The sequence below is a fragment of the Mirounga angustirostris genome, unplaced genomic scaffold (assembly GCF_029215605.1).
Source record: "Mirounga angustirostris isolate CCGP_5_RB_7025 unplaced genomic scaffold, mMirAng1.0.hap1 SCAF_6, whole genome shotgun sequence".
Taxonomy (NCBI): domain Eukaryota; kingdom Metazoa; phylum Chordata; class Mammalia; order Carnivora; family Phocidae; genus Mirounga; species Mirounga angustirostris.
The window spans coordinates 59040967-59056572 of record NW_026991714.1 but is presented as its reverse complement, the minus strand read 5'-3'; the positions used below and the strand labels follow the sequence as shown (position 1 = coordinate 59056572).

The 15606-nt window shown below is 36.8% G+C and overlaps 1 protein-coding gene across 1 annotated transcript in view; it reads left to right on the top strand.

Annotated features, from left to right (window-relative positions):
• MAEL (maelstrom spermatogenic transposon silencer) overlaps window positions 1-14837 on the top strand; it is a 35973-nt gene extending 21136 nt beyond the window's left edge. The window contains exons 9-12 of the mRNA XM_045876182.2: window positions 11031-11093; window positions 11841-11973; window positions 14028-14103; window positions 14633-14837. Coding sequence (XP_045732138.1) covers window positions 11031-11093; window positions 11841-11973; window positions 14028-14103; window positions 14633-14820 — 460 coding nt within the window. The 3' untranslated portion in view covers window positions 14821-14837. The remainder of the gene's footprint in view (window positions 1-11030; window positions 11094-11840; window positions 11974-14027; window positions 14104-14632) is intronic.
• The last annotated feature ends 769 nt before the right edge of the window (window positions 14838-15606 follow it).

Genomic DNA, 15606 nt, shown 5'->3' with positions numbered 1-15606 from the left:
GGTGGAGAGAGCTACATATATACACAGCCTCCACACACATTTTTTTTTTTAAGATTTTATTTATTTGACAGAGACACAGTGAGAGAGGGAACACAAGCAGGGGGAGTGGAAGAGGGAGAAGCAGGCTTCCTGCAGAGCAGGGAGCCCAGTGCGGGGCTCGATCCTAGGACCCTGGGATCATGACTGGGGCCAAAGGCAGACACTTAACGATTAAGCCACCCAGGCACTCCCTCCACACACATTTTTATGTCTGTCTCACCATGAGTTCATACTAATTACCCGTAATTCCAATTCAACACATACTGTTTCCCAGTTTTCCATTTTTCTATTTTTGTATTTCCCTTTTCTGAGCGAAAAACCTGGCACTCAGTATTCTTGTTTAGTCCTAGAATACATTAATTAAAAATCAATTGTTAGAGAATTAAGTGATACCCTGTAAAAAAAAATTAATAGTTCAGAATTTGCTTTCAGTTGTTTTTTAGTCTGAAGGCATATAGTCAAAATACTTTGTTCAAAAGTTATTTGGGTTGGTTCTTCCCCCTTCTTCAGTGTGGTTAAATTATTCCTTTGAAATATAGTTCAGTCCATTTGCTTGTTTTATTCCATTTCTGTTTTTTCCCATCCTTGTTGATTCTCTTATCTTTTTAATGTTTTTAAACAAAAACGTATATTCAGAAGTATCACTTCACTTCAGTCCAGCTCCATAAAACTCCTTGGATTGCATTAAATTTATAAATTAACTTGGGGAGAACTGAAATGTTTATAATGTTGAATTCTATCTAAAGACAAGAGATGTCTTTCCATTTCTCAAATCTACTTTTGGGTCTTTAAAGACTTAACATTTTCTTACACAAGTTGTGCATATCTGGGACTGGGCAAATTTTTGTGGGTCAGTTCTTTGATAACTTTTATCTGTTTCTTCTATGAAAATCAGTTTGATTAGGCTTTCTAACTTTAACGGGATCAATATTGGTAATCTGTATTTCTCTAGGAGATTGTACATTTTATATATTTCCAAATTTGTTTAAAAGTCTGCAAAGTTAGTCTCTTACAACTTTTAAAATTCCTTCTGTTTCAGTGGTTATTCTTGTATATTTGTGCCTTTTTTTCTTTAAATGAAGCTAGTGTATTGTCTATTTTTTTTTTCCAGAACAACAGGATTTTATTAGATGTAGATTTTTTTTTTATTCTCTTCCTCATTAATTTCTGCTTTTATTTTCTTGGTACTGTGGTTCTTTTTCTTTTTGGGGGCTCAGACTTCATTAATTTTCTCATTTTTTTTAAAGATTTTATTTATTTATCCTAGATTGACATATACAGTATTTTGTCATTTAAAAAAAATTCTGTAGTTTTAACCCACAAGTTAATATAAGGCTTTTAAATATCCAGATGTAAAGGCCTTTCTAGTTTGGTTAGTAAATTCTGGTGTCTTTGCACTGTGATCAGTTTTGTTCATAATATTTCTACTTTATGCAGTTTTTTGCTAACTTAATATATAAATCAATTTTTGTGAATGTTCTGTGGGTGTGTGAGAAGAATATTTATTATTAGGGTGTATTTATTATCCATGAGATCTACTTTGAGTTGTTTAAGTTGTTTCATCTCTTAAGAAAGATAGGGGTTGGAGAAAAGGGAACAGCCCCCATGCACTACTTGTGGGAATGTAAACTGGTGCAACCACTGTGGAAAACAGTATGGAGGTTCCTCAAAAAATTAAAAAATAAAAATACCATAAGATCCAGTTAATTCCATTACTGGATATCTCCCCAAAGAAAATGAAAACACTAATTCGAAAAGATACATGTACCCTTAAATACACATTTGGAATAATAGCTAAGATATGGAAGCAACCCAAGTGTCCATTGATAAATGAATGGATTAAGAAGATTGGTATACACAATACACATGTGTACCACGTGCATGCGCACACGCACGCACATACACACGTGCACACACACACACACACACACACTGGAATATTACTCATCCATAAAAAAGAATGAAATCTTGCCATTTATGGCAACATGGAGAGACCTAGAGGGTATTATGCTGAGTGAAATAGGTCAGAGAAAGACATCAATACCGTGATTTCACATATATGTGGACACTAAAAACCAAAACAGACAAAAAACCAAACAGACTCTTAACTACAGAGGACAAACTGGTAGTTGCCAGAGGGAAGGTGGGTGAGGGTATAGGCTAAATAAGTGAAGGAGATTAAGAGCTACAAACTTCGTTATTAAAAAAAAAAATTGTCTTAATTGCTTGAGTTATATCTACTCAATCTGTCATGTGTTGAGAATGGTGTATTAAAAGTTTCCTTTTACTATCGTGTTTCTATGTTTCATTACATCTTCTGTAGTTTTAAGCTGGTTACTGTGGTATTTGGTGCCTTTACAGAAAAAAAATTTGCTGAATCTTGATCTGGTAGACTGATTAGGGCTCTTAGGAACCAGTAGTCCCTGTGTTCTTGCCTTATGAAAACTTTTTATTTGACCTGTATTTCCTTGAGTTTCTAGAAAATACAGCTGTATTTTTTTGTATGTCTTTGTGTGTTGCTTTTGAGAAGCTTGCTCATTTAATTCTCTTGGCCTTTCTAAGTTGATCTTTTTGCCTGGAGACCTTAAGAATATTTTTTCATATTTAAAGTCTAATAGTTTTATTAGTATATTTCTCTGAATATATTATTGCAGATCCGTCTTCTCATCTGCTTGGTGAGCCCTTTCAGTATGCAGAATCAGGTCTTACTTCTGGAGATTTGTCTTTGATGGTAGTTTAATATTAGTTCTCTTCTATTTAATTTCTCTTCTGAAGGGAGTCCAGCATGTGTATGTAATTTAGTTCTTTTCTGATGTAATTTTTATTTCCAGAGTTTTGTCAACTCTTTATTTCTTTTTATTTCTGTTCTTAGTTTTGAAATTTCTCATTCAGGGCATGTTTTCATATCTTAAAATTCTTGTTTGAGGATATTTAATTCAACAGAGTGTTATGTTACAGTTTTCCCTTCATGGTTTTTTGGCAGAGGAGGGGAAGAAGGTAAGGGTAGGAGTTATCAGCTAGAGTGTTTTGAGTCTCATTTTCAGTTTTCTTGTGGTAGCTTTCTGTAGATGAAGGTATGTTGTTCCTTTGTATTTCTTGGACAGGGCTGATGGTTTGGGGAGGTTTGAGATTTATAGTTCAAGTGCTCCCTCTTCTGTCAGTGTAGCAAACTGGTTTCTTTGAATACTTTCGGGGTGGCAGGGATGTGGTTGTGGGGCTTCCCATTTTTCTTTGTTTTCTTTTGTCCTGAAAAATCCTAAATTTTTCCCCTTTCCTCTGTGCTTTTTTCCCCCTCCACACAGTTTCTAAATGACTCTTCTCCCTCCCTCCCTCCCTCCCTTCCAGACTACCTCCTAGAGCCTCACAGGCACTTTTAAGTCTCTTTGCTGTGGTCAGTCCTCCGATCTGTCAAGATTCTGAATATTTACAGATCTTCTCATTGTGGAATAATTATAATTTAATCTTAGGCTCTCTATTTCCCCTCTGTCTCTCCCCCAGTGTTTGGTGGACTCCACTCCCCATATAAAGGCTCTGGTGTGAACTTGAGAAGTCACTCCACTGGAAATCAAGAGGTTTTTTCCCCTTGTATATTGTTGGTAGGAATGTAAATTGGTGCAGCCACTGTGGAAAACAGTATGGAGGTTGCTCAAAAAATTAAAAATAGAAATACCATATGATCTAGTAATTCCATTACTGGGTATTTATCCAAGGAAAATGAAAACACTTAATTGGAAAAGATATACACCCCTGTGTTTATTGCATTATTTACAATAGCCAAGATATGGAAACAACCCAGATGTCCATCCATAGATGAATGGATAAAAAAGATGTTATATATATGAGTATACACACACATAGGAATATTACTCAGCCATAAAAAAAGAATGAGATCTTGCCATTTGCAAAGCATGGATGGACCTAGAGGGTGTTATGCTAAGTGAATTAGGTCAGAGAAAGACAAATACCATAGGATTCCACTTATATGTGAAATCTAAAAAACAAAAGCAGAAACAGTCTCATAAATACAGAGAACAAACTGATGGTTGCCAGAGGGGAGGGTGGGGGAATGGGCAAAATGGGTGAACGGGAGTAGGAGGTACAGGCTTCCAGTTATGGAATGAGTAAGTTTTGGGGATGAAAAGTATAGGGGCGCCTGGGTGGCTCAGTTGGTTAAGCATCTACCTTCGGCTCAGGTCATGATCCTAGGGTCCTGGGATCAAGCCCTGTGTTGGGCTCCCTGCTCAGCAGGGAGTCTGCTTCTCCTTTTCCTGCTTCCCCTGCTTGTGTGTGCACATGCTTCTCAAATAAATAAAATCTTTAAAAAGAAAAAAGTATAGTATAGAGAATATAGTCAATGGTATGGTAATAGTGTTGTATGATGACAGATGGTGGCTACTCTTGTCAGTATAGTGTAATGTATAGACTTGTAGAATTACTACGTTGTACACCTAAGACTAATGTAACATTGTGTGTCAACTATACTTAAATTAAAAAAATGAAAACTATTTTAGGGGAGGGATAAAATGTATGATTACTAGGAGAAAAAAGAAAGAGAATAGACTGAGTAAGTATTCTACAAAGAAAGTGAATGATATGAATTAGAATGAATCCTACTAACGGTTATATGTATTTATATGCCAATCTATTAAAATACATTTTTCCACTGACAAACACCTTGTCTGTGAGTTTTGATGCTGGTTCTTTCTTGATCTTATCAGATGATATCAGCAGAAGTTGTTCAGAGACAAACCAATACTTTCTCAAATAATCTTCAAATGGTTTATTGACTAAAATGAGTTATAGTTGTTTATCATCAAGAACAAGCAAATTTGTACATGTTCAGGCAATGCAACTAATTCTAGACTGACCAATAGCAATTGTAAAATACCTTCAATTGTAAGATGCATTCCAACTTCAGTTAAAATGTGAAAAAAAAAAATGTTTTAAAATTGAAAAAATAGTGTTGAGCTCAGTTGGGTAAGTACAGGCTGCAACAAGTGTAGCTTTGGTGTAAGACATTGAGGGCTGTGCCATGGGTTTTGTTTATGATGAAACTATTACATAGTACTATAAGCACTTTGGTAATAAACTGCTTTGAACAGGATGGGTCTGCCTTCTTCTGAGCTTCCTAATGTAAGATTCCAATATATAGCATTTTAGAAGGGAGATTGGGCTTAGTAGCCAACAGAAACTATTGTTGGAATCTGTTAATATAAGCAGATGGGGCTCATTTCAAACACTTCTCTTAAACTTCTGCTTTTACGTTAAAGTTTGTAATTTTTGTCTCTAGCTTTAGGAGAAATGGGTAGGTATTGGTGAAATTGAGAACAGTTAGACAAAGTGAGTATCAGAATCTTAAACAGGCTATTGATGACTATCCTGGTATTTTGAAGGCTAGAATATTTATAACTCTTACAAATCTGCCATTCTCCTTGTTTCTTGTCATAATTGTCTTTGAATTAATTCACTGTGTATGACTGATGGATGAAACAAGGCAGCTTTTATTTAATCAGCCAGTATTTATTAAGCATCTGCTCTGTCCCAGGCACTGTGCTGAAGGTACAGTGGTGAACAAGATTAGTGTGGTCTCTGCCCTCATGAAGCTAACATTTTTTAAAAGTTTTTTTAGATTTTATTTGAGAGAAAGAGAGTGAGAGAGAGCGTGCACAGGAGGGGTAGGGTCAGAGGGAGAAGCAGACTCCCCACCAAGCAGGGAGCCCAATGCGGGACTAGATCCTGGGACCCCAGGATCATGACCTCTGCCCAAGGCGGTCACTTAACCACTGAGCCACCCAGGCGCCCTGAAGCTAACATTTTAATGGGAAAGTGAAACTTTCAGTAAATAACAAAATGGTAATTTTAGCTTGTGATCAGTGCTAAGAAGGAAATCAACAAGATACTGTTCCTCTTTAAGCAGAGTGTGTAGAAAGATAGACTACTTTCTAGAATATTCAAGAAGACTTTTTTTTTTGAGGATGTAACATTAAAACTGAGATCTGAAGCAAGAGAGCGATGTAGCCATGTGAAAAATGGAAGGAAGAGCATCCTGGGCAGAGAGGTGCAAAAGCCTGGAGGTGAAAGCTTGGTGTTTACTGGAAATTGTTAAGTCAGTGTGACTGGAAGTAGTGAGCAAAGGGGAGAATACACAAGGTGAGGTTAAAGAAATAAGCAAGGACCATAAATACCATAAGACTTCTTAGCTGCAGGAAGGAATTTTTCCCCATTTCTCCCCCTTCCACTTCCCCTTTGGCAACCATCAGTTCTCTGTATTTAGGGAGTACGGGAAGGAATTTTATCAAATGAAATTAACAGAATTTGATTAGGTTTCTAAAAGATCTCCTGAGTTTTTAAGGGATATATTGAAAAGAGGCAAACAAGGAAGTACAGTCTATAACTATTAGACTATTTCTCTAGTCTAGACAAGAAATGGCTTGGAGAGGGGTGACAGTAGAAACGGAGAGGAATAAGTAGATTTCATCTGGGTAAAAACCAGTAGACCTTGCTGATGGACTGGATACGAAAGGGAGATTGAAAAGAAATAAAGACCATGCTTAGGTTTATAGATGGGGAAGAGAGAGAGGAGCAAGTTTAGAATGTTTTGAGGCCCTGGTGAGGTAAGCTCTAGAAATAACAAGCAGGCAGCTGGTGGTCCTGGTCTAGAACTCAGTGGAGAGGTTTGGATAATGCTAGCATTCATTTCACTATGTGCCAGGCACTGTTCTGGGCACTGAAAATACAGTGAAGAGAGACCAGTCTGCTTTAATGGATCTTACAGCATATTGATGAGGTCACTTTGGCAGAGGGCAAAAAGAGAAGAGGACCCAGCACAGAGCCCTAACAAGGTCTGACATTTTAAAACTGGGCAGCGGCTGACTTTTGGAGGTCTCAGTACCTCAGCCTGCAGTTACTATCATGTTACATATTGTCATAGCCATCATCAGTGTTGATTTGGGTTAAAGATCTGAGGAAGAAAAGTAGGATCATAGATGCAATAATTTCACATTTCATTGGGGTACTTGTTGGTGGGGCAAGGATGTTTGTTTGCTTTTGTTCTCTGGATTGTCTCATTCTTTGGGGTTGTGAGTTGTGTTCCTGTCTTGTGTTGCATGCTTTCTTTGAATGATTGTCCTTGGTTGTGTTCATGTTTAGAAATTGGGCTGCAAAGCTGAGTAAATGCTCTGTATTCATTGGGGATTATCAACTAGTTGGGCTTTATTGTAGGGGAAGAAGATGAGGGAACTAGATGTTAAGCTGAGGCAGAATCCTAAATGCCACAATATTGTGGGCTTTGCCTTGAGGTACCAGCACCCATTCTCGCTGCCTGATTCTCCTAAGAGCAGTTTACTTCTTTGTACAGGGTCAGGGAACTTGACCATTCTTTGTTCAGAAGAAGTTCAGCTTCCTGTCTTACCTCTGCTCTCTGGCCAGGGACATGTGCATGGGTTCAGAGCCTCTTTTGACTTCTGGTAAGCAGATCTCCTGTGCAGCTGGGTCTGTGAGGACTGAAGGCTGTGACTTCCTTATCTAGCCTCCTTGGTTACTATGCCCTCATTTACTTTCTGTATCCCACACATGTTAAATTCTCTTCCATGGAGGCCTCTTTCTGTTTTCCCTTTATTGTGGACTGCTACTGTTTTTATTCTTTGACTGTCATTTGGTAGAGTCTTGGGAGCAAAGAAGATAAATTTATGCATTTTAAACCAGAAGCCCCAGAATTGTAGTTTTAAGGGGTGCAGTTTTATATTTTGATATCACTTTAGAATTGTTTTTTCTTAGCCCAATTTATCGAGTTTTTTATTTTTAACCCAATATTGGGTAGCTCTTGTACATAAGGCCTGAGACTAGGTTTTGTGAAAAATATGGGAAAGAGTAGCATGATTGTCCTAGCCCTCAGTGCCTCCTGTCTGACAAGAGCAATAAAGACACTGGAGTTGTATATGATAATTTCTGATAATTCATAAAAGTGTTTCAAAAGATTATGATACATCAGGGAGAAATCACTTGAGTGTAAGGGCTAAAAATATATGAAATACTTTATGGGGTAAATGGTTCTCCTGAAAAGATGAATAGAATTTCTATGAGCAGAGATTTAGGTTGAAAGGAGGACTTCCAAGAGGAGAAAAGGGCCTGAACAGTGACTCAAAGGACTGAAAGCACAGAAACTGTTGAAGAGAAGCTAGTGACTCCATTTGACTAGAGTACAGAACCTCTGTACCTGTCAGGTGATCATGGTTCTGAGCAAGGGAAAGGCTGGGTTATCCTTGAAAAGAAGGAGGGATCGTAATCCTGAAATAGGAGGAAAGGAGATCATTGAGACCTTTTGAGATAAGAAAAGAGGAGTGTCAAGGCCTTTATGTGACACATCATTTGAGTGAATGAGATAGTGTTGGACGGATTTACCCAAAAGACCCGACTTACTTGTGACCTTATGACTTTAGAGTGAAATTTCATAAAAGAAGCCCATATAAGATGTGTCAAAGCTAGGGCTAGATTTGAGGCTGCAAAGTGAATATTAATAGCTTAACAAAGTGTACAAAGCAATTCTGATTTTTGACAGATTTTTAGAGTGAATTTTTCTTTACTAGAAAATACACTCCTATTTTTAGGGGGATTGGTGGGATGATTTTGGGGAAGAGAATCAAGAAGAAATGTCAGAGAAAGACCAATACCATATGATTCATCATATGTGGAATTTAAGAAACAAATGATTGTAGGAGGGAAAAAGAGAGAGGCAAATCAAGAAACAGACTCTCAACTATAGAGAACAAACTGATGATTACCAGGGGGAGGGGGTTGGAGGGATGGGGGAAACAGGTGATGGGGATTAAGGAGTGCACTTGTGGTGAGTGCAGGGTGATGTATGTAAGTTTTTAATCCCTAAATTGTAGACCCCAAACTGATATTACACTGTATGTTAACTAATTGGAATTTAAATAAAAACTTAAGTAAAAACAGATGAAAACAGTGTCATTTTTAACAGTGTAACTGTAGGTTTGGAAGTATTTTTCCCTGGGATCAGATTTCTATAGGTTTGTTCTTGGGTTTGTTTTTAATCCTGGAATACATTGTTGGTTTTTCAGTTGCTTTTATTTCAAATATGATCTGCAGTGGAAATGTGTATATGAGGTACTAAACTTGGGGTTTAAGTTCTGGAAAAGGAGCAAAACTAACTGGAAATTTAAATATTTGATTCTGTGCATATGTAAGAATATAGGCTTAGTTTCAACCTAAGCTTTCATTTTAGAGTTGCAGTTTTATGAGTCCTGTTTACTGAATCACTTTTTAGAAAAGCAGTGGGAGAAATTCTTGATCTTATATTTAGGTGTAGTCTTCCATTCAGTTAAGTAACTTAAAGTGTAATTAACTGATTTTTTTACACTTAGTGTTTAGCATGTTTGTAATTTTTAAATCTTGCTAGTATGCAGGTAGTACTGTTCTGAGTCTCAGTAGACTGTGCTCAGTGAAAATTTAGGTATATAGTGGCTTTCATTGTAAAAATATATTGTTCGGCAGTTCCTCTTAATTATTAACCTTCTAAGGTCCCCACTCAAACAGCTTCTCAGTGGTCCCTCTCCTGGCTGCCTTTTCTAAAATGTCACCTCTCCAACATTTCATATCATTTTTTTTATCTTTATATTTTTTTCCTCCTTAGAACTTGTTTTTATCTAATTTACTGTGTATTATGCCTACATCTTTTTTTTTTTTAAGATTTTATTTATTGGGGCGCCTGGGTGGCTCAGTTGGTTAAGCAACTGCCTTCAGCTCAGGTCGTGATCCTGGAGTCCCTGGATCGAGTCCCGCATCGGGCTCCCTGCTCGGCGGGGCGTCTGCTTCTCCCTCTGACCCTCCCCCCTCTCATGTGCTTGCTCTCTCTCATTCTCTCTCTCTCAAATAAATAAATCTTTTTTTTTAAAGATTTTATTTATTTAAAATCTTTTTTTTAAAGATTTTATTTATTTAAAATCTTTTTTTAAAAGATTTTATTTATTTAAAATCTTTTTTTAAAGATTTTATTTAAAATCTTTTTTTAAAGATTTTATTTATTTAAAATCTTTTTTTAAAGATTTTATTTAAAATCTTTTTTTAAAAGATTTTATTTATTTAAAATCTTTTTTTAAAGATTTTATTTATTTAAAATCTTTTTTTTAAAGATTTTATTTATTTAAAATCTTTTTTAAAGATTTTATTTAAAATCTTTTTTTTAAAGATTTTATTTATTTAAAATCTTTTTTTTAAAGATTTTATTTAAAATCTTTTTTTTAAAGATTTTATTTATTTATTTGAGAGAGAGAGAGAATGAGAGAGAGCAAGCACATGAGAGGGGGGAGGGTCAGAGGGAGAAGCAGACTCCCTGCCGAGCAGGGAGCCCGATGTGGGACTCGATCCAGGGACTCCAGGATCATGACCTGAGCTGAAGGCAGTTGCTTAACCAACTGAGCCACCCAGGCGCCCATGCCTACATCTTTTTTGATCTGTCTTCCTTACTAGAAGGTAAGTTTGTGTGGGTAAGAGTTTCTGTGTTTCATTCTTTTTCTTCTTCTTTCTTCTCCCTCCTCCTCCCCCATTCCTTTTTTTTTTTAAACTAGGCTCCACGCCCAAGAGCCCATGTTTCATTCAATACTGTGTCCCTAGTGCCAAGAACAATACCTGGTAAATAGTATGCACTTAGTAAACAGTTGTCGAACAACTGCACATTAACCAGTCATTAATGCGTCTCTTTAACACTTATTTTATTTCAAGGTAGAATTTACCTGTTACAGTTATGTATGGTTTGCATAGCATCATGAATTTACATCAGAGGAGATAACATTTTAAACAAACCTTTTTTAAAAATCTATTTTTTGTTTGTTAAATGAAAAACCTTAATCTTTGAGTAATAGTGTCAGTTTTTCTTAAATGATTTTAACTTGGTAAGTTAGAAATCTGGCATATAAAAATCTTTAAGCAGTGCTGTTGCCATTAAGGATATTAAAGTCCTGTTTTTTGCACAGGTGCAAGTGGCATGAAGAAAACGATATTCTCTTCTGTGCTTTAGCTGTTTGCAAGAAAATTGCGTAAGTTGGAGAAAGGCATTTCTTCGTAATGCTGTATTCTGCATTGAGTTCTTTGCCATTTTGCTTGCTGTTGCTTTTCACCTCTATTTCCATAATTCTCTTCTAAGGTTTGGTTTTTTGGGTTTTTTTTTAAACTTCATGTTCCTTTTATTATTCTGTCCATGTCATACTTCTTAGTATAGTTACCACCTGAGTAATTTGGGTGAACCTTCAGAAGCACTTACTGAAAATTTTCCTTGTAGGACATGAAATCCCTAATATCATTAGCAACAGCATTTCCTTGCTAAAGTGCTCAAAAAATAGAGATACTTTTATCATTTTATAGTGAAAGCACCTGGAGCCTTGGATCTTTGGGTGCTCTGGTCGTCCCTTTACATGGCTGGTTACAGTTGGTTCTGAGGATAAAAAAGTGTTTATAAAGTTGCAGCCTAATTTCTGTTGCTGCCCTTTGCCTGCCTTAAACATTGGAGAATTCTGGTAATCTTTACTCTTAATCCTATTCCCTTATAATGAACCTGAAATTTTATCTGGTAATCGGAGTATTGCTTACCATTAATGACCAGTTTATGATATGTATTGCTACCCATTCTCATTTCTTCTCCAAATCTCTAAATTGCTTTTATCCCCAGTTTAGGACAGTAGATCTTACATGCTTTCTCTTTATATTAGATATTTTTAAAATATGAATCATTTTAGAATGAATTAGGTCAGATTCTGATAATGAGCTTTTCTTATTTCCTTTTAAAGGTACTGCATCAGTAACTCTCTGGCCACTCTCTTTGGAATCCAGCTCACAGAGACTCATGTACCGCTTCAGGATTATGAGGCCAGCAATAGTGTGACACCCAAAATGGTTGTATTGGATGCAGGGCGTTACCAGGTAACTGACTTTTAGGAGCTACTGATCACTTTATATGTGCTACTCAGTGCGGTCCTGGTCAATAGCAGCTAGAGATCGAGACTTTGGTTCTCTCTTTTTTCTAAAACTTTTTTTTTAAAATCCTTTATGGAATGTCAAACACTTTTTAAAAAGTATTTATTTGCGAGAAAGAGCTTGCAGGGGGAGGGACAGAAAGAGAGGGAGCAGACTCCCTGCTGCGCTCAGAGCCAGACCAGGGTGGACAGGCCTCCATCCCAGGACTCTCAGATCTTGAGCTGAAATGAAGAGTCAGCTGGCTGCTCAACTGACTGAAGCCACCCAGGCACCCCTGGAATGTCAAACACTTCTTAATCCAGTTGGACCCAGTTGCATAAATCTTTTTTCCCTCCTGGTGTATTTTTCTACTATATTTAATGAAGTTTTAAGAAAATTAACATTAACAATTAGTCTTTATACAAATCATCTCCAAAATTCATTCCAAAAATTAAAATATGAATGTAGATAATGTAAATATTGAAAATATTTACTTCAAAAATGTATAAGACCTGATTCAGAATTTGATTAAAAGGTACCTAATTTCCCTACCGCCTTTCTTCCCTCTTTGCAATTTATTTACTAATAGGCCTTTATATACTACTAACAACGTAGCAGCTAAGAGTATAGACTCTGGAGTTAGAATTCCTGAATTGGATTTCAGGCCTGCTCCATACAGGCTGTGTGACTTTATGCAAGTTATTTGAACTTTCTGTGCTGATTCCTTATCTGTACAACAAGAACAGTAATAAGGGCTAGTAGTTGTAGGATTAAATGCAACTGTATATGAAAATGCCAAGAGCCCTGCCTTGGAACATAGTAGATAATAAATAAATGTTGTTCTTTAAAAGTAGTTCATAAAACAATGAAAAGGAAACCCCCAAAGTAGAATAAACTACTGATATAATCAGTAGTTGGTTGACAAACACTAACCCTGATTAAATCTAACTCTTCATGTACTCTGTTCCTATACTCATGAAGCTAAATGAGGCTGAAAAGAAACTGTCTATATTGACTGTTTTTATTAAATATCGCTACCAACTTCACGTGAGCCCTTAGTGGAACACTGTCAATTGTCCATTTCTCCCAGTCCCCCCCGGTTACTTCAGTCCTCGTTTGACATACCTGATGCCCTTGCCTCCAAATCTCTGAGAAAATAGAAGCAGTCAGAAGAGATTTTCTACATATTCCTAACACCACACCTACCATGTACTCTGCTTTTATTCCTGGCTTTTTTTTTTTTTTTTAAGATTTATTTATTTGAGAGAGCAAGAAAGAGAGAGAGAGTACATGAGAGGGGGGAGGGTTAGAGGGAGAAGCAGCCTCCTCGCCGAGCAGGGAGCCTGATGCAGGACTCGATCCAGGGACTCCAGGATCATGATCTGAGCCGAAGGCAGTCGCTTAACCAACTGAGCCACCCAGGCGCCCTAACTCCTGTTTTAATGCATGAATTGTCTGTGCTCCTGCTAAAACCAGTCCTTCTGTTTATGTTTTAGATCTTATTCTCTTACCTGCGCAAAGATGTGTCTCCCAACAATTTACTTCTTTTCTTGCATCATCAGGGTTTCTCTCAGTTCTGAATCCTTCTTATCAGGAAACATGCTATAATCTCATCTTTAAAAATAACCCTCTCGGGTGCCTGGGTGGCTCAGATGATTAAGCGTCTGCCTTTGGCTCAGGTCATGATCCCAGGGTCCTGGGATCGAGTCCCGCATCGGGCTCCCTATTCCTTGGGAGCCTGCTTCTCCCTCTGCCTCTCTCTCTCTCTCTGTCTCTCATGAATAAATAAATAAAATCTTTAAAAAAAAATAAAATAAAATAACCCTCTCTTGACCCTGTAATTCCCCTCCAAACACTACCTTCTGCTTCCCTGTACAGCAGTACTCTTCAAAAGTTGATTAGATGTTGGATAAATGGGTGTTAGTTGGTATTTTACAAAGAATAATTTGAAATTGAAGTAGATGATCCAACAATTGATAAGAAATAAAACTTTCCCTTGTATTTTTCTTTGTTACTTATAGAAGCTGAGGGTTGAGAGTCCAGGATTTTCTCATTTCAGCCCTTCTAATCAGGAACAAAGACCAAACACACCCGCTGGTAAGCACCTTCTATTTCCTGAGAATATACCTCAGCAAGTATAGCGTATGGTATGGTACTTAAACAGATGCTCTAAATTAGCTTTAAGATATAGATCTTGTTGAATTGAGAGTTTAATTTGGCATTATTAGCACCTTAAACAATTTGCATATGTACAGTTTTGTATCACTTTAATATAATTACCTTAGCCTCCAGCCTTTTGTTCAAGGCATTTAAAATAAAGCCTGTTATTCTTGTAGCAGCTATAGTTTTATAGTTTTGTGATGTCTTTGGGCAGATAGGAAAATTTAAAACCTAGGGACATGAAATTTCAAGTGGTGCCTGAAGAACTTCAATTAAGGTTTCTGGGGCTAAAAACAAAAATATTCTTGTTCAGCCTTTTGCCTTTACTCTGAGCATCTGTTTTCCTTTACTAAGAATTTCTGTCCTATTCATGAAAGGTCTACAGTGGGATAAGAGTCAATCAAGGGATCTCTAATAAAACCATAAAATTGCTACATTTCTCTTCTTGTATTTCCAATATCCTTAGGTGACTATCCATCTGGGGTGAGAATTTCTGGCCAAAACAGCAGTGTTCGGGGAAGAGGGATTACTCGCTTGCTAGAGAGCATCTCCAATTCCTCCAGCAATATCCACAAATTCTCCAACTGTGAGACTGCACTCTCACCTTACATGTCCCAGAAAGATGGATACAAATCTTTCTCTTCCTTATCTTAATGATGGTACTTTTTTCAATTTCTGGAAAAATAACAGGCCCAACTTCCCTTCTGACTACAGTCATATTAAACAGATCACATCAGTGATAAATGTCACCACTGTAAAAACTACTTAATTTGTAAGGAAATTCTGTTTCATAGTAAAAATAATTGTGGTTGGAGAAGATCTTGGCATTTTTGCTTTTTTTTCTTTTTTGAGGGGTGGTTCTACTTCCTGACTGTATGATGTAAACACCATTAAAGTTTTGAGTCCTTTAAGAACAAAACTGGCATTTCAGAGTTGTGCTTTTGGGAATATTTTGATAATCTTTCCCTCTACAACAAAGGTATTGAATATCTGTTAGGAAAGGCTTTTTAAATAGTGTTAATCTTTCTTCCCATTATGAAATGTTGGAACCTTATTGATTACCTACTTTATGGACATATATATCATCTTGTGAAATCCTTATAACCACTCTGAGGAAGGAGATTACCTCCATTTTACGCACACACACACACACAAGCTCAGAGATTCAGGTCATATTTAGGAGAAACTGTTAACTAAGTCCAAAGACTGTTTCTCATATATGGCACTGTCTTCTACTTCTTTTTCGTCTATTTTTGGTATCAGATCTTTTAATAAGAAAGAACTCACACAATGTAAGTTTATATTACATGTTCTACTAGCAGATTTAAAAAAAAATCTTATATCCAAGCTTTGAATACATATCTTTCTTTAAAATCAGCATGACAGAAGGGCACCTGGGTGGCTCAGTCGGTTGCATCTGACTCTTGATTTTGGCTTAGG